This window comes from Triturus cristatus, chromosome 12 (assembly GCF_964204655.1).
Source record: "Triturus cristatus chromosome 12, aTriCri1.1, whole genome shotgun sequence".
NCBI lineage: Eukaryota > Metazoa > Chordata > Amphibia > Caudata > Salamandridae > Triturus > Triturus cristatus.
In genome coordinates, this window is record NC_140595.1 from 401,208,491 (window position 1) to 401,227,940 (window position 19,450).

General features: G+C 49.3%; 1 protein-coding gene across 5 annotated transcripts in view; it reads left to right on the plus strand.

The window, feature by feature from the left end:
• CENPN (centromere protein N) overlaps positions 1-19,450 on the plus strand; it is a 220,082-nt gene that overhangs the window by 180,368 nt on the left and 20,264 nt on the right. For all 5 annotated transcript variants that reach the window (XM_085638918.1, XM_085638917.1, XM_085638916.1 and 2 more), the window contains one exon: positions 5,103-5,229. In XM_085638918.1, the coding sequence (XP_085495044.1) occupies positions 5,103-5,229 (127 nt within the window). The remainder of the gene's footprint in view (positions 1-5,102; positions 5,230-19,450) is intronic.

Genomic DNA, 19,450 nt, shown 5'->3' on the forward strand with positions numbered 1-19,450 from the left:
ACATGGACAACCTCAGAGTGAGGGGTCTGTGGGCTCCAGCAGATGCGGTACGCCATATCAATTACCTCGAATTGAAAACCATCCTGCTAGCCCTGAAGGCATTCCAGAGGCACCTGTACAACCAGAGGGTGTTGGTTCAAACAGACAACACCACGGCAATGTTCTACATCAACAAGCAGGGGGGGACACAGTCGTTCCCTCTCCTCTCTGGCACAGGAGATTTGGAGATGGGCCATACCACTCAGGATAGATCTACTGGCAATTCACCTTCCAGGGAAGGGCAATGTGGAGGCAGACTGGCTAAGCAGGCAGACCTCGGCATCACACGAGTGGGAGCTCAATGGCCAGGAAACGGAGAAAATTTTCCAGAGATGGGGAACTCCCACAATAGACCTGTTTGCAACACGCCACAATGCAAAATGCCAAAACTTCGCGTCCAGGCAACCAGATCAGCAATCCCAAGGAAATGCCCTATGGATAAGCTGGTCGAGGACATTTGCCTACGCCTTTCCACCGATACCCCTGTTGCACAGAGTGCTCGAGAAGTGCAGAACCAGCAACATGACTCTGATCCTAGTGGCTCCGCAGTGGGCAAGGCAGACATGGTTCTCACAAATTCAAGAGATGGCACAGGGCAATCCCCACAGGTTCGAGAGAAGAAGGGACCTGCTCTCCATGCAAAACGGAGAGGTCCTACATCCGGAACCAGAGAGCCTCAACCTGGCGGCATGGCTCCTGAGGACCTAGAGTTCGCTCACCTTAAATTGCCTCCTAGCACTATGCGGGTACTGCGGGAGGCAAGGAAACAAACTACACGAAAATGCTACAGCGCCAAATGGAAGAGATTTACTGTGTGGTGCAGGAAGAAGGGCCTGCAAAACAGAATGACTAGAGACTCAACCGTACTGAGGTACCTCACACACCTTCTAAAGAGTAACCTCTGCTCGAGCTCCCTAAGGGTACACCTAGCGGCGATCGTAGCCTACACAAGAGGTGAGAAGGGTGGAAGTTTCTTCACTTCGCAGGTTGTGAGGAGATTCATGGAAGGAGCCAAAAGAATTGCCCCTCCTAAACGGTTGCCGCCGCCGGCATGGAACCTCAACTTGGTACTGACGGAGCTCATGAAGGCACCGTTCGAACCCATTCACAAGGCCACGCTGCAAATGTTGACGATGAAAACGGCCTTTCTGGTGGCCATAACCTCACTACGCAGGGTGAGCGAGCTTCAAGCGCTAACGCTACAGGAACCCTACATTCAGATTCACAAGGACAGGATAGTCCTGAGAACAGACCCACACTTCATGCCCAAGGTGGTGTCGGCGTTCCACATGAACCAGAGTATCCAGATACCGAGTTTCTTCCAAAACCCTACTTCAAACGCAGAAAGGGCCCTGCACACCCTCGACGCTAGAAGAGCGGTGATGCACTACATTGAGAGAACGAAGGAACTCAGGAAATCAAAGCAGTTGTTTGTGTCCTTTGCTACTAGCTTCATGGGTAGACCAGTGACTAAGGGCACCATCGCTAGATGGATTGCACTCACTATTCAATTCTGCCACAAACGGGCTGGACAGGAGCTAGCAGAGGGAGCTCAGGCTCACTCCACAAGGAAGAAGGGGGCCACCGTTGCCTTCCTGGCGAACACGCCCATTGAGGACATATGTCTAGCGGCAACTTGGGCATCTGTGCACACGTTCACAAAACACTACTGCGTGGACATTCAGATGAACAAGGAAGCACAGGTCGGACAGAAGGTGCTTCAACACATTTTCAACGACCAACGCTCATCTACCACCCAGCCACCACAAAATTAGGAAAACCGCTACAAAGTCTATGCACAGCATAGTGAATCCAGAAAGATTTACGCTGCAAAACAAATAGTTTCTTACCTGTCGGTGTAGTTTTGCAGCTTGAAGATCTCTCTGGATTCACTAGCGAACCCACCCACCTCCGCCAGGAAGATGAGGCTGGAGGAAGAGGGGGTAAAATGGAGAAAGTCAGAAGGAATGAAAACGTACAGAAAAATGAACAATACGGATTAATCAATCGCCATGGGTTAAAAAAAAAAAAAAAGAGAAGGGAAAAAAGAACCCGAAGATGGCGCCCCAAAGGTGGGACTTCCGCAGGAAGCACGATGACGTCACGGGAGGTGCACCAAATGGTGGGTCGTCGCCGCCCACCTGGGCTACAAAAACAAAAAAAAAAAAGAAAAGACTACGAATCCGGACCCAACCACAAGATCGCGGAATAATGCACAGCATAGTGAATCCAGAAAGATCTTCAAGCTGCAAAACTACACCGACAGGTAAGAAACTATTCGTTTCACCATAAACAAGCAGAAGTCCCTCCCGATTCCCTCACAGAGGCATTCATTCATTGTGGCAATCTTGGACATGGTTGAGTTCATGGATTTTCCTCCATAGCAACGAGTCAAGGACATTTGGGCAACTAGGATCCCAGCGTTTTTCTCATTTCTGGATCCAGGCATGGGTGGCTTTGAGGCTTATTAGTGGTGGTGACTGACACATCACAGTGGATCAGAGAGCTCTGGTCTTAAGTGAAGTGCTGGTTCCATATTAATTGGTTGGAGTTGTGGGCCATTTCGTGGCCCTGAAGCCCATTCTGCCGTCCATCAAGGGAAGGTGCAGGTTCTTATAGACACCACCACCAAGTGGTACTGCAGCAAGCAGGGCAGATTAGGGTCCTCTGTCTTATGCTTGGACGCTTTGCGTCTCTGGAGGTGGTAGGAGTATCAGAGCATCTTTCTGGTCTCCAATCACCTGGCTAGGTCCCTGAATGCTGAGCATGTGCCGTTTGGCAGATAACGAGTTGAGAACTCTGTGTCAACAGTCCTGTTCGGCTCAGTTTCGACAAGCGTGTGCTTATTATCTTGCCAGAGTTCCGAAGATCAGGAACAATCGGGTCCATGTCATTTCAGTGCCTCTAAATAGGCTAGGAGAGTGGTACTAGGAACTCTTGGACAAGAGCATCTGTCCTATGATGTGGCTGCCACTTAATCAGGGCCCCCTGTCTCAGCAATATGGGCAGGGTCCTCCCCCTGGATTTACTCAGTCTACACCTCAATGGTTGAGATTGAGCAGTGGCAATTGACCACATTTAGTAGTGGATGTCATCCTATCCACCAGGGGGCAGTATATGAAATCTAATTATGCTGGGCAGTGGGACAAATTTGTAACCTGGTGTCTTTCCTCAGTCACTCATGTCTTGCAAGCAATCCATTTGTTTTTGTCTCTAGACAGCAGGTCTTTGCAGTGGGCACTGTTAAATGTTAGTGGTCTGCACTTTCCTTCTCTTTCTTTGCCAGACCACCCATCCTTATTCAGATCACATGTGATTAGGATCAGTAAAGGTTTGGAACACATGCTCTCCTGAGCTTTTTCAATTCCTCAGTGGGACCTTAACTTGGTCTTGACATTCCTCATGTGTACCCCCCTTTAAGCCCCCAACTGCCCTGCGCCACATTTTCCCAAGCCACTCGGTGCCTAGGACTCAGGCAGCCTTTTCCCACAAGTTGTGAGGCAATCCATCACTCTGCCAGCGTTCCTTGCACCCCCAATCCCATCGAAGAGTTAATTTTTTTAAAAGATCATACCAAGGATCATGGAGTAAACGATCAAATTTTTGTTCGGTTCTCTAGAGCGAACAAGGAGAAGGTCGTGCAGAAGATGACGTTGCAGTGGATGGTCCTCTGCATTAAGATGTGCTAATCACTAGCCAAGAAGCTGCCTCCAGATGTTTTGGGACCCCATTCATCAAGGCTAAGACCACTACTACTTCGTTGGCACACAGAGTGCCCAACCTTGACATTTTCAGACTGCAACGTAGGTGTCTGCTTACGATTACAAAGCACAATGCCTTGATAGCCATGTCTGTCAGGAAGGACACTTTGCATGCTAACCTTTTTATTCTGATTTTACTCCACATCACCTTGGGTGCTTTGGTTTCTATTTTAAGGGGACAAATCTGCAGTTTGAGCATCCTTCAGAAAAACACTTTACTTCTCTTCAGTAACACGCTGTCTGATGGATATTGTGTCTTATTCAGCTTCCTTACTGACCTCCCACCTCTTTTGAGTGGCCTCTTTTTAGCATCTAAAAAGGTCCTATGTTGGTACTTGGCACACTGTTGCCAACAATTGTTCATGTGCCACATCTGTGGACACCGAAAGAGAAAATGGAAGAAACTAACCTTCCAGGGAGATATTTAATCTACGTGGGGCTGCACTATGCCAGCTAGCAGTGTGTGGGAGCACTGCTGCAAAATTCTCAGAATCTAGTGTGGGAGATATTGTTGGGCGAGGAATCTTGGTTAGATAGAATATCAACCAGACAGAGTGTTACCAAAGGTGCAAAGGGCAGCAGGGGATGAATGAAGGTTCAGAGGTCCAGGTGACTCTAGTGGGTGGGTGGGGGGGGGGGGAATCAGAGGAGTCAAGGGGAAGAGGGAAGGCACCAGAGAAGGTGGGGATGTGGAGGAGTGAAGGGGCTGCAGTGGGGTGGTGATCACACGAGAGAGGTTTTTGGGGAGGGAAGTGGCATGTGTATAAAGGCGATAAGCAGAGAGCTGGGCGCAGCCTATGCGCATAGGATGAGGGCCTTGTGCATTTGTAAGGTGTTAACAGACAGGCAGCACCGGTGGTACTGAACACCTTTGCTGCCTTTTTGCTGTTGCTTACCAACTTTTATTGGCTCAGCAGCAACACAGAGCTACTGAAAAGACGATCAGCCTAACATTTTTTGCAGGCACTTTTTTTTTAAAGAAAAGTGCTGATTTTTCTTTGCAAATAATATCTGGTTTGGGGTCCTATAGATGGTTTGAGTGACGTCAGACAACTAATGCCAACTATACCAGTTCTTCAAAGAAGTTACTAAGTATGACTGTAATAGTTTCATCGGTGTATTGCAGTTTGTCCTTAATTTGCCAACATTTGTGTAGCTTCATTCTGTATCTCAATTTATAATTTTATAATGCTACTTTCTTCCTTATTTACCATTTGATTAAAATGTACTATTTATAACTATTAATGTAATACTGTACTTTGTTTATAAATCCAAGTAATTATTTTCTTTTCTTATTATCAGCTTGAAACAATGTTCAGAGACCCAAGTGACAATGACACTTTATCTCATAAAGAAGATCCTTTTCGTTGTGTTGTCAAGTTTTCCAGTCCACATCTTCTAGAGTCTTTAAAATTATTGGCTCCGTCTGGTGAGTTCCTGCGCCATTCACAACATTTTTAAGTCAAGCCTACCAGACTGCGCCGCTCTCTGGTTCTGAAAGACATAATGTGGGTTTACCAAGAGCGTACAGGAGCTTCGAGCCCACCCATTGCTTGCTGTTTGTTGGTTGGCTTTCCGGTCTCTGGTTTGTTTGCTGCTTATTTTTATCCCACCTTGTTGATCTTGTGTTTACCCCACTCTGTTAATTAGCTGGCTTTTTTGCTTGCTTTTCAAGGAAGCACTACTTCATTTATTGCATATGTTATTCCAGGTTACTCGTGGACTTCTCCGTCCCTGCACACCATGTTGCTCTGTCACCTGTGTGTTTCTCCCACCACCCTCCTTCTGCTTGCTCTTGTCCCCCCGTTGCTTTCTCACCCAAATGCTTCTGCACTGCCCACTCTTTTGCTCTGTCACCCAGTGCTTCTCCTCCCAATCCCCTTATTGCTTTCGTCCTCCGCCCATTCTATTTGTTGTTCCACCCCTTGCTTTGCCTCCCTCTACCCATGCCCTCTGTGTTGCTAAACCTCACCTGGCCCCTCTGTGTTGCTGAACCTCACCTGGGCCCTCTGTGTTGCTCTCCCCATCCACGATTCAAAAAATGCTTTTGCACATATTTTTTTGTTTGCGGACCCAACTGGGATCGGCAAAAAAAAGGAAAAATGCGGCTTCGTTATTTTGTAAGCATGTGCTTGGTGTATTCGCCTACAAATTGACACATTGATGCATCATAGGCTTCGTTTTTTCCTATTTAGCCATGCTACACAGCATGAAGCCTTGCTTCACCAAATGTTTTGACAGTGTGGGGTTGCGATGTCCCGCCCCGTCTGACTTGGTTCAGATAGTGTTGTACATGCCTTGAACAGACGTTGGTTACAGACCCCCCCCCCCCCTCTTCCCCAATGCCTGTGGGGCCTCTGCCCCAAAATGTACTACTGTCCCGTGACAAATGCTCCCTGATGCACCCATAATCGATAAGAGCAAGAAGTTAAGATCTGTTGCTGATCACAAGAAGCAAGTCAGTCCCAATCCGGATCATGGTGCCTGCCCTGATCTAGGTTGCATTTGTCGGGTGAGTTGAAAGACTAAGTTGAGGGACAAGTTCAAGAAGAAACATCGGAAGAGAATGGCCGTCCATGTCGCTTCACTTCCCTTCTAAGGAGAGGTCACAAAGTTTTTATTCCGGGAACCCCTTCTCAGTCTTAACCTTTTGACCCAATGCCTGAACCTGGAGCCAATGTACTCGGAGCTCCCTGAGCCACCATCAACATCGCAGCAAGCTGCAATCTTCAAGAATGCTCTGCTATAGATTTTCAAAATCTTTCTATCTCCCTCTGGTGTCGGACTCTGGTGTTGGCACCATTAGAACCTTCACAAAGTCTGCAACCTCTGGAGCCAGGCTGTGCTTCTACTCTTCTGCTACAGACTGCGCTGTCTGCTCATCTATTGGCACCATCTAAGTCTCTAGCGGTGACAGTTCCAGATCTATTTTCAACTCTAACCCCAGATTCTGATCCATATTCAGCTAGGGGTAGCTGTGTATCAATGTATACCATCACCAAACTGCAACCATATGTACAGGTTATCTCCCCTCGAGTACTTATGCCAATGGCAGTAGAACGTTCAAAAGATGGAGGCTATTTTCGGACCAAACTCTGATGATGTGATGGACTTTAAACCTGTCTAACATGATGATGAGGAAGTTACGGTACACAACGTACTCTCCCCACTTTACTTATGCTAGTTTTTACAATGACTTACAAAATGCTAGTGGCTTAGGGTTTTTCTCTGGATTTGCCTTTGGGACCTGTGACGGTGGAAAGATCATTATTTGCGGTGGTGGTCTGGAGGTCAACTGAATATGTTGAAGCTGCCATTTCCCTCAGAGAAAACTAAGGCTGGTCTGACAGCAACCTGGGCCTTCTCCTTCAGAGCTTGTGTTTCCATTTAAGGAGTCTGTAGTCAACCCAGTCATGGCAGCTTGACCAAAACCAATTTTCAGCTGTAAATTGCCTAATTGCTAGGCACCACAGACCAATGCCAAGAGCCCCACCGTTCATAATTCAACATTTTGCTTTGTGATTCAAGCCTCCATTTCAGGTGTCAATCCTAATTCTTTTCCTTCCTGTAAACCACAGAGTAAGCTCAAAAAGGATTGATGGGCAAGAATGTTTTTTCTTTAATTAATCTGATAGACATCTAGCCGCAAATTCCTTACCTTTGAACTTCCAGGCATCAGGCTGGATCCGGATGATTTTGCGCAGCAGTACCCCTGCACGCCAGTAGGTGGAATCAGTCGACTGCTGGACGGCGTCATGTTCATCGTCATGACGTCCGCGTCGTCAATATATATTTCAGCGTCGATCTGTTGAAGAGAGCTGCCCCCTGTCATTTTTTGACAGACTTAACTGAAAGAGACACCTTAGTGATGGATTCCTTACCTTAGAATACCCCCAGGCGTAAGACTGGATCCGGAAAGTTTTTCGTCAGCAGTACCCCTGCGCGTCGGAAGGTGGCGTTGTCAGGCTCCGCGCCCGTCGCTGGCGTCGTATGTGCAGAGATGACGTCACGGAGACTACTAAGGCGCCATCCTTGCGCGCTGACTTCCTTCTTTATTTTTCCGCGCCAGTAAGCGCAGATCCGGTTAGAGCTCGGTTAGAGCTCGTACCCTAGTCACTTTTTGACTAACGTTTTTGAGACTTTTTGTCTCTACTGTTTTGAGTCTTTGACTCCTGGTGCCACGTAGGGATGAATGGTTTAAATCCTGTGGGGCCTGTCGCCGTATGATGTCGGTGGCCGACCCCCATGGCGTCTGCCTCTTCTGTTTGGAGCGCAACCATGACTCCCGGTCATATTCCGACTGTCTGGCCATGGAAGTCGAAGAGGCGTTTGCGCTCTCAGACATCCCCCCCCGTAGGTCTCCGGACGCGGGGGCCGGGGACACCTCCCCCGCGGCTCCGTTGGAGCCTGTGAGTCCCGCGGCCTACCCACCTTATCCGGGTCCGTCAGCGACTCTGGCCCAGGTGCAAGATTTTCTTGCTGCCATGGATCGCCTTTTCAGGCCTAGAGCTCCCGCCGGCGCGCCTTCGGGCCCCGCGGTCCCACCTGAGGGGCCTCCCTTGCCGCCGGAATGGGTTCAGTTTGTCCCACCTCCGCCCTTGCCTGGGTTTCTGGACGATTTTGCTCCGGGTTGGGACCCTAACTGGGATATGGAGCCAGACCATTTATATTCCCCTGTCCCTCCCCCGTTGCCACAGCCTGTGCCTCGGGCAGTGGAGGAAGGGGACGACTGGGAGGGGTCTGAGCACCCTCCTGCACGGCAGTAGGAGTCGGAGCAGAAGTGGGCAGAAGAATCAGAGGATGGAGGTGGCCTCCTCTGAGCCTGGTTTCCTTTCTCCTCCTGCTGTGGCCATGGAGGAGGGCGCCTCATACACTGTGGTGCTCCGTAGAGCAGCTGAGGCCCTTGACCTTGACCTACCTACGGTAACTCTAAAACCTAACCTCCTCACTGAAGTCCTTCAGCCGGGTACAAGCTCTATGGAGCCTCTGCTACCTTTCAATGAGGCGTTAACGGATGTGTTAATGGGCACCTGGTCTAGGCCAGCCACGGGAGTCCCTGTGGATAAGAACATGGCCAGGCGTCATCACCCGGCCCCGGGTGACACTGCCTTTTTAACGACCCACCCAACTCTGGATAGCCTGGTCATCCAAGCCTCCACCTGCCAAAGCGCATTCCCTACCGCCCCGCTGGATAAGGAATCTAAGAAGCTGGAACAGTTTGGCAAGAAACTGTTTTCCTCTGCCAGCTTAGGGTTGGGGTCGGTGAACACCGCATGCCTCTTGGGCCGCTACTCTCGCGCTGTGTGGTACACGGTTGCACAGACGCTGCCTCAGTGTCAGGAGTAAGTTCGGGCAGTGCTTTCCCAAGCTGTGGCTGAGGGGGAAGATGCAGCAAAGTTCTCCATCCCGTATGGACTAGACACCGCAGACTCTTTGCGTAGGGTCATTTTCACCACTGTGGCCCTCCGTCGTCAAGCCTGGTTACAGTCCACTGGGTTTTCCGGGGATGTTCAGAGTTCCCTTATGGACATGCCCTTTGATGGGACCCGCCTATTTGGCGATAAGGCAGATAGTGCGCTGGAGCGTTTTAAGGACTACGGCCAAGTCCTTGGGTGTCTCCACCACGCACCCGGCCATGTCTGCTTTTCGTTCCTTTTGTGGCCACGGAAGGGGCACCCGACACGTTTGTTCAGCCAAAAGCCTGCGCAGAACCAACATGAGCGTGGCCGCCTATGTGTTTCCCGTCGTGGCGGGACAGGGGGCCAGCGTGTGGGACAGTCCACTCCTACTCTCGCAGCCTCCTCCTCCAAACCTTACTAGTCCAAGCTTTGGGTTGCACCTCCCGCCGGTGGGCAGCAGGATTCGCCATCACCTCCTCCACTGGCGTTCTATCACTTCGCACAGGTGGGTGCTGCAGATTGTCCGAAGGGGCTACTCCCTCCCCTTCGAGTCTGTCCCCCTAGCCATGCCACCTCAGTTCCACCCCATGTCGGATCACTTTGCGCTTCTCCAACAGGAAGTCACGGCCCTCTTGGCCAAGGGGGCCATCGAGTGCTTTCCTGGGCCAGAAGTAGGATGTGGTTGTTATTCACACTACTTTCTGGTCCCCAAGAAGGAGAAAGGGGGCCTGCGTCCCATCTTGGACCTCCCGAACGTCAACCACTTCCTCTGGAAGGAGAAGTTCAAAATGCTGACTCTGGCTCAGGTCCTGTCTGCCCTCGACCCTGGAGACTGGATGATAGCATTGGACTTGCAGGACGCACATTTTCATATCCCCGTCCTGCCGGCCCACCGGCGTTGTCTGCGATTCACGGTAGGCCTATAGCACTTTGTTTGCGGTGCTCCCCTTCGGCCTTACCAGCGCCCCTCGGGTGTTCACGAAAGTGTTGGCGGTGGTTGCAGCTCATCTGCGCAGATCAAGGGTTCCAGTCTTCCCCTATCTTGACGACTGGCTGTTGAAGGCGGGCTCGCCCCAGGCAGTCGTCTCCCACCTCCAGACTACGGCCGATCTCCTGCATTTGCTGAGGTTCTCCATCAACGTGCCGAAGTCGCACCTGAGTCCCTATCAGAAGCTCCCCTTCATCGGAGCGGTTCTGGACTCGATCAGAGGCCTCTGGTCTCCGGCGGAGTCCCGACTCCATATCAATCTTTTGGAGCTTTGGGCGATCCGACTTGCACTGAAGGCATTCCTTCCCTGTGTCCGGGGAAGTGTGGTGCGGGTGTTCACGGACAACACCACCGCCATGTGTAATTGCAACTAACAGGGCGGGGATGAGGTTGTGGACCCTATGTCAGGAGGCTCTGCGCCTCTGCACATGGCTGGAACAACAAGGCATTACCTTGGTGGTTCAATACCTGGCAGTTTCTCTGAACGGCAGGGCAGACAAACTCCGCTGCCGGTGCATGATGGATCAGCAATGGCGTCTGTACTCGGACGTGACGCAAGGTCTCTTTCTGCAGTGGGGAGAGCCTTGGTTAGATCTATTCGTGCACAGAAGAGAACATGCAATGTCATCAGTTCTGCGCGTTGGAATTTCCAAGGCGGCATTCGCTCGGCGACGCTTTTCGTCGCGAGTGGAGCTGCGGTCTGTTGTACGCCTTTCCGCCTATACCACTTATGCCCAGAGTGCTGAAGAAAATTCGCCACGACCGGGCCCAAGTCATCCTTGTGGCTCCGGATTGGGCACGAAAATACTGGTATCCCAAACAACTCAGCATGGCGATCGATCCCCCTTTGGGAGGATCTTCTGTTGCAGCAGCAGGGGACGGTCCTCCTCCCGAACCTGTCCAGCCTCCACCTCCATGCGTGGAGATTGAACGGCGACAGTTGACAGCTTTCGACCTTCCTGCCGAAGTCTGTGATGTAATTCTGGCAGCCAGGCGTCCCTCCACTAAAACGGTATACGCCTGCAGGTCGAACAAATATGTGGCATGGTGCACAGTAAAGGCTGTGGATCCCCTTTCTGCCACTCTTTCTGAGATCCTTCTGTTCCGTCTCTCTTTGGCCCAGCAGGGCTCTGCTCTGGGCACTATCAAAGGTTATCTTTCGGCCATCTCCGCCTTTCTACGGCTTCCAGATCAGCCTTCTCTTTTAAGTCCCCGGTTGTTAATCGCTTCCTCAGAGGCATTACACACTAGTTTCCTCCCGTGCCTTTCATAATGCCTCAATGGGACTTAAATCTTGTCCTGACTTATCTGATGTGCGTTCCCTTTGAGCCCCTTCATACCTGTCCCTTACGTCTTCTCACTTTAAAGACTGCTTTCCTGGCAGCTATCACCTCTGCCAGAAGAGTGAGTGAGCTCCAGGCTCTTTCTTCCAAACCTCCTTTCCTTTCTGTTCATCAGGACAAGGTGGTTTTAAGGACCCGTCCTTTTTTGGCCAAGGTTGTCACGCCCTTCCACATTGTGCAGACCATCACTTTGCCCACCTTCTTTCCGCATCCTTCAAGGGAGGAGGAGAGGCTTCACCGTCTGGACCCAAAACTTGCGTTTGATTTCTATCTGAAGCGTACATAGCAGTTCCGGGTGGATGACCAGCTCTTTGTTGGCTACGTGGGCACCAAAAAAGGTCGGGCTGTGCACAAACGAACTATCTAGCGTCAAAGCATGTTACTCCTTGGCTAAGAAGGAGCCTCCTGTGGGGCTGCGTGCCCATTCTACCAGGGCAACGGCAGCCAATACTGCCTTGGGAGGCGGCGTTCCCTTGCAGGGCATTTGTCTGGGAGCTACGTGGGCCTCGCTGCACATGTTTACGAAGCATTATTGCCTTGACAGTCCGGTCCAGAGAGACGACTTTTTTGGCCGTTCTGTTCTCCGTGACTTTCTGTTGTAATCTGTTCGCAGACCGGGGTTGGTATTGCTGGGGTATCTATTCTAAGGTAAGGAATCTATCACTAACGTGTCTCTTTCAGATGCACAATTTACTGCTTGTGTAACGATATATCCGTAAGAGACATTAGTTAGTGATAGATTACTTACCGCCCCACCCATCCTCCCTGTTCTGCGAACTGTTTTCTAGGGTTAAGGTCATCCCCTTTCAGGGCCCTAGTTTCATGGCACCAGTGGTCAGTTTCTTACATGGCTCTGCGTTCCTGGCACGGAAAGGCGTGTACAGAACTGATAGCGCACATGGGTAGCGCCTAAGTAGTCTCCGTGACGTCATCTCCGTGCATACGACGCCAGTGACGGACGCGGAGCCGCACGACGCCACCTACTGACGTGTAGGGGTACTGCTACAAAAAGACTTTCCGGATCCAGTCTGACGCCTGCAGATATTCTAAGATAAGGAATCTATCACTAACTAATGTCTCTTACAGATATATCGTTACACAAATTGTAACTTTTGCATTAATTTCACTATAGATATGTACCTATCTTGTTTGCATAAACATGTAGAATAATAATGTGGTTATAAAAACACAAAAACATCTTTGGTCTACAGGTACTTGCTTCCGTTGTGCATCTATGTACCACCTCCATGTACTTGGATCTGTGTCTCTGTTACTTTTCTCCTGAAAAAGCATATCCAATGCATTACCCTATTTCTCATCCTGTTACCTCTATCAATATCTTTAATCTGCATATACTTACCTCCTTTATGCATCTATATACTTTCAATGTTCTTATGGATCCATATATTTATCACTTTCTTCTAATTTAGCATTTCCAATGCACTACCCTATTTCTCTGCCTATACTTCTCTCAATATATCTTCTAGCCCAACTTTCTGACTCATCTCAAACTTCTCTCTACCACGCTTTCCAATGCACTACCCTATCTCTCACCCTATACCAGGGTTCTTCAATCTGTGGGGCGCGCCCCCCTGGGGAGGCGCGGCACCATCTCAGGGGGGGCGCGCACTCAGGGCCGGACTGGGAACTGAAAGCAGCCCTGGCAAATTTTGCCAGACCAGCCCCCATCCGGCGCGTCGCGAGCGCGCCCGACCGCCACTAGGGGGGGTGGGGGGGGGGGGGGGGGGGGCATGGTCTCCAAGAAAATTTGGGAAAACGACAGACCAAAATGGTGAATTTTACAGCACATTTTTCATTACATATTCAAATTGTATCAACTTTCAAAGCACTGTAAATAGTAGATGATGACCTTAAAGAACATCAGGACAAGGGAGGGAGAGAGAGGGGGCGAGAGTGACAGAGCGATAGGGGGACAGGTATAGAGAGAGAGATTGAGAGGGATAAATAGAGAGCGCGTGATGGAGCCAGAGAGAGCGCGAGAGAGAGAGGGCGCGAGAGCGATCACACTGTTCCCTTATCTGTCCGCATTTGTCTTTTCTTCTTACTTTCATCTCTCTTCCACCTTGATTTTCGCTTTTTGTTTCACTCTCGGTCCCTTCTCTTTGTCTCTGACCCTTTTGTACTTGCCTTTTTGTGGTTTCTTCCCCTGAATGTAGATGAAACTTGCAATCAAAATAAACCGATGATGAGATCTTTTCATGCTGTCCAGGGACAGTGCTACGAAATATAAGAGGTGGGCCTTCCAAAACATAGTTCTTTTTTGTGTGTTAGGTTTTCAATATTTCAGGAACGCCGGCATTAAAAATGCATTCATATGAAAAGGAAATATAAAGCTACTATAAAAACGAATAAGGCGCTCTAGACCATACAGATGTTTTATACACTGGAATCGGCACATCCGTGGGCTCACAAACTCCAGCTAGTGCGTTATTGTGCGATGGGTGTATCCGGTGGGGCCTCCCATAAGCTTGGAGCCACCTTTTATAAGATATGTAATGCACCTGTGATAATAGGAAATTGAGGTCACGTCTGCGTCACAGAGAAGTCCTGGTTGAACACAACGGCGAGCACACGCACCAAGCCCAGATCTTGCGTTACTACTCTTGCGAGAGGCGTTTTGGAGATTAATTAGTGGCAATGTGGTAATAGCTGGAACCCCCCTCCTTTTTAAGGAGATTTGCTTATACCTGCTGGGTTTACAGTCAGGCGGCCACTCTCTAAAAAGGTACATTTAAAAGGAGGGCTGCTCACAATGCAAGAAAAAAAAATACAAGCCATTTATTTTAGTTTGTCGGAATTGCCAAAGCGATCACAGTTTGACTTGTGTGCCTCGTGGGATCAGAGTGAATTGGCAAAAACGGGCTCACCCCTGCAGTAAGGACAGGGCACGCTGGGGTGTTCGTTATATGCACGAGGTTCCATCAGATATGCGGCGGGGAGAGAGTGCCCCCCCCCCCCTCCTCCCATGCCACAATTACAGACATCGAAAGGTGGATGGGTCAGTCAGATCTTGCGCAGGCTGGAGGTGCGGTATTTCAAGCCATCTTCTGTAGTGAGCAGAGTCCCTGGCACGGGGATTTGTACTGGCAGGCGCGAGAGTGCTTGTGTACAGTTTACACCTTTGAATGCGTCCGCAGTACCGTGTGCCCAACCGATGCGCATGACAGCAGACCTTCCAGCCTGCAGCAGGGCATGGCCCCTGCGTTTCTATAGATGTAGAAGGCAGTGCGAATGAGCTCCCCCTCCACCCACTCCCCCAGTGTGCTCTTTCACCAGGAGTTTGGTTGGGCGGCGTTCTCAGCAAAAAAAGCACTTGCAGCAGGTAGAAGTTAGAATGTGTAGGCGCTAGAATTGCTGGGAAGGCAGTTCTCTCTCCCATATGCCTGCCAGTCAGTAACATTTTGTGGTTTCTCTGATAGAAACGGGTACCCACAGCAAACAAGACATGTCACAAAGACTATACATGGGCAATCACATGCATGGCCACTCTGTTATGGCATAGTTGTTCTAGAAGGAAGGATAAGTACATATGTTCAGCTGCTTTGAAGTGACAACTCATGACTGCATGTTTGGGGGCATGTCTGTCTGCTAAACGTTTTCATATCAAAATAGTGAACACTGCATGCAGTCTCATGGAGTGCATCATGTTAGTAAACATTCTCTGGTCGCTTTCACTCCTGCAGTGTGTGCATTGTCTAGTGGCACGACCTCCCAGGAAGACCCACACACATACACTTCACATTTGGGGACTGTGGCTGTCGAAGCGTTTCATGTAACCGTGTGTAACTATAAAAACACTGCTTGTAGGTTCATGTGCTGCACTATTTTAAGGGTATGGCCACACTTTTCAATACCACTTTAGGCAGAATGTGGAAGGTGACATATAAGGGTATTTACAGAGGTAAACTAACCCCCTAGCCAAAGAACGAAAAAAAATCAATTCGTATTTCTCTCTGTTTCTCCCTCTCACACACAGTCTCCCCTTAATCTTCTCTCTCACACCCACACTCTCGCTTGCACGCACACACCCCCATTGTGTATGCGTGTTTCTGCTTCCCACTCAAACATACGAACAGAAACAATATGGCTTTTACACACATGTAAATACATACATACTTTGTCTCGCTGTCACACACAAACACAGATTAGCACCTCTGTCTCGCTCTCACACACTAACAAAAACACATTACCTCCCAATCTCTCATTCCCCACCCCTTCTACGCAGTGAAACACCTGTATGTCTAAGCCAGGCCTGCCATTATTACAGCCACCGTACGGTATCTGGTCGCACAAGCATCTTTCTTCCCCACTAGCTGAACTACTGAGGCAAATCACGTTTATGTGGCTTCTGAGTTTAATTTGCGACCACAACACAGCAGCCATTTCTGCATTTTTAATACAACCATTCCGATTTGAGAGGAGTAATCTAAACATCTAAACATTTTTTAATTGGGCCTGTGATTTACTTTCGGTGCCCCCCCCCCCCCATCCCCCTGCAGTCCCGAGAGGCTGAGGCAGCAATCACAGTAGCCTTCTCATTCTCTGCATGATCGGCTCTCCAAACGAAGTCACTGCTACCCACACTCAAGTAGGCTCTCCACCCCGACTGGCTCCACTTCAGCCACCTATGGGGCAACATGCATGCTAGACAGAGCACGTCCCAATATTGACAGCAGGCAACACTTAACCGAAAAGGTCCATAGTCATAGAGACGTTTTAAGGTTATGGACATGAGATAAATGCACATCCACCGAGTCTGAAATGAAACGCATTACACAGTCTGTGCTTATCCTAACACCAGCCAAGGATCCAGCCTTCCTGGACCAAACTTGGACCCCTCCGAGTCAGCATTTCAAAACTTGTTGTAAACTGCAGCAGATCCAAAGTAACAGACAACTTTTTTTACATCACATTTGTCAGCCTCACTTTCCTTTGCTCCTCAAAGTGCAAAACAAATGTGTGATCATACGATTACCTCCGGTTTTTAGTCAAAAATAAGTAGATTTCACTGTTAGGAGTTATCACTAAGGCCCATGATTGATATGGCAATTTCAATGGACACCATGGGGTCAGGTTTACAGGATGCACCGCTGGGTACAGTTGTACTACAATGATGGCCTAGGGTCAAGAAACCATGCCGACTGGTCATCATGACCTGTGTTTTAAATGGGCCGGTACTCGTCGTTATGGAATTCCAGCATTTATCAGTTTTCTCTCCTGGAGGACTGGAGCTTCTCCTTAGACAGGGAGAATACCGGTGCTCACAGGGTTCCAGCAGCAGTGCACGCGCTCCTCCTGGGCCTTGATTATACAGTAGGTCACCTGTTTGGCAAACAGAGAGCAAGCTCTGGTGCGCGATCACACTCTGCCAACCTTACCAATCAGTTAATTTATTGTGTGCGGCCAGCGAGTTCCCTGTTCAATTGTAAACGAGATAGGGAAATGTATGACTTGACATACCGCTCAAAAGAGGGAGAGAAGACATTGCAAAAGTATTGTGATGGCACAGAAACACGATTTTATTCATTGTATTCGTGTAAAAACAGAAACAAATAGCTACGAAATTCCGAGACACCAGTCGCCAATGAGATGGAAGGAAGGTAGAGTGATGCAGAAGCAGGAGGCAGTGAGAGGTAAAGATGGGGAAAAGAGACGAAAGAACCCCCGGTAAATTCAAGAGGAAGAGAATTAAGAAACGCAACTGAGCGTAGGTAGAGAGAGAAAAAGGAAGAGACTGAATAGGGGAGAGTAAGACAGACTTGGCAAAGGAGAGAAAGGGAGACGAAAATATGAAGAGATACAAACAGGTGTAAGTTTTGAGGGACAGAAAGGAGGAGTTGACATGGGAAGGTTAGACATGGGGTATGGATCGAAGGAAAGCAGTGAGATTAAATGCCCATGAAAAAGGTTTCATGCGTAGCTCTGCCAGTGATTTACCACATTAAAGTGTGTCTGCATCTCACTGAATAGTTTCTCAAACTAAGAGCAAAAATAGCTCGGTGCAGCCTACAGATTTCATGCCCAATCCCTCAAAGTTACAGCAACTGCTGATCACTAATATTAATCAAACCCATGCCTAGGCCGTGATTAAAGTAGGAGAACGAAAAAAGCAGCCAGCTAGCCTGTTGCATTAGCTTAGTTAAATTCTCCTACTTTAATCGCGGCCTGCCCGCCCGCACCATGCGCGCCACCAAATCAAAAATTGTAATCATGATGATGATTGATTCATCATCATAATTACACATTTTGATTTATTGCCTGCACCCGCGAAGGTCCCGTGAGAAGCTGAGCGCACAACTCAGGCTGAGCCTGAGTTGTGCGCTCAGCTCAGGAATGGGTAGCTCAGTGAAGGTTAAACAAGGCGCTAGCAGGCGAGAGGCCTCAGCATGTACACAGAGGACAGAGCTGTGCATACTCGGTAATGGAATCTCGAGACCACCACCCGTCACCACCACTGCACGAGGCGCGACGCCCGCCAACTGTTTGTGCCACCCACCATGATGAATCAATGTCATATTAATTAATTTGGTGCCAGAAAAACGTTACGTACTCACCTGCTGTTGGTGGCAGTCTGTAGACACAGGGGGGCTACGTCGGCGGGCTAGCCTAGGATAAAATAATTAAATTATGGCCGCCCAAGATCAAGAAGTGCGCACCTCTGCTCGTCGTCACTCCCGATGCTGCAGGCAGGCGCGCAGTTTAAATAGCGCGAGGCCCAATGCGCATGCGGGGATGACATCAGCCGCACCCTAGAGAGGCGCACAGACGCGGCGGAGGAGGAGTCAGTGCATCGTTCTGCGCGCTGCGCAGAGGCACCTCCTCCTCCTGAAAGTTCGGTTCCACTTGCACACTGCACGGGTCAATCAGGCTTGCTGCTGTTTTCCCTGCAGCTGCACTCAAGAGCGGACTCGGTCGGAGTAGTAGTCTTGCTTTTGCTGGGAACTTGGAAGTCTGACTGACTTCAGTCTGTCGGACTGAGAGTCAGACAGTCTCACGGTCCCACGACGGTCGGACTGAAAATCGGCCCCCCAGCCACAAAACCGGCCCCCTATTGGAAAACCAGCCCCCACCCCATCCAGCCTACCGGGGGATTGCCCGGTGCCCGAAAGCACCAGTCCGGGCCTGCGCGCACTCCACCATAAAACCTCACTTTCATTGTTGTCTACTCCTACGAAGCAGGTACGTTTGCTTCCTGCATTTCTTCTTCATTTTTAAATGGGGCTTTTCCATTGGAGCACAGCATCCAATGAGCACACAGGGACGTCACCACTGACGTTCCACCTATGAGTGGGACCGCATCGTCGATGGCAGGAACATTATACATCGTCAACAGGTAAGCGAAAAGGGCTTTTTTTACAAGAAAGTTGCCCTGTTATTTACAGCCTTTGAGCATACATTTAGTGTAGCCCATTTCTCGAAGTTCGTTTGGTTTGGAGGGGAAAACGATGGGGTACGACGTGCATACTCCTTTCTACGAAAAGCAGTGCAAGTTCAGTTAACAAAGAGCAGAATGCTTCCATCTAGTGTTTTCCTGAATAATGACTGACTCCTACCTTTATCATGCTCCTAGGCAGGCCGAGTTATAAGAATTGTGCTTTCTAGGAATGAGGCAGATGTTATTTGCAACTTGGGCTATTTGAATTTTACCGATGGTCTGTCAATTACATTACAGAAACAGCAAAACTATTGTATAAAAAAAGGACACCACTGCAGCAGTGTGAATAGCGCTGGTGCAAATAACGCCATTGTTATTTGCAATAGCAAGAACTTCTACCATGGGCAGCAACATAACTGCCACCTGCACTAGTGACTGTGAAGACTTTGAAAGTGTTGAAAATAGAATGGAGGAACTTTGAAAATGTTTCAAATGACTGTGCCAGAGACATGGAAGCCTCAAAA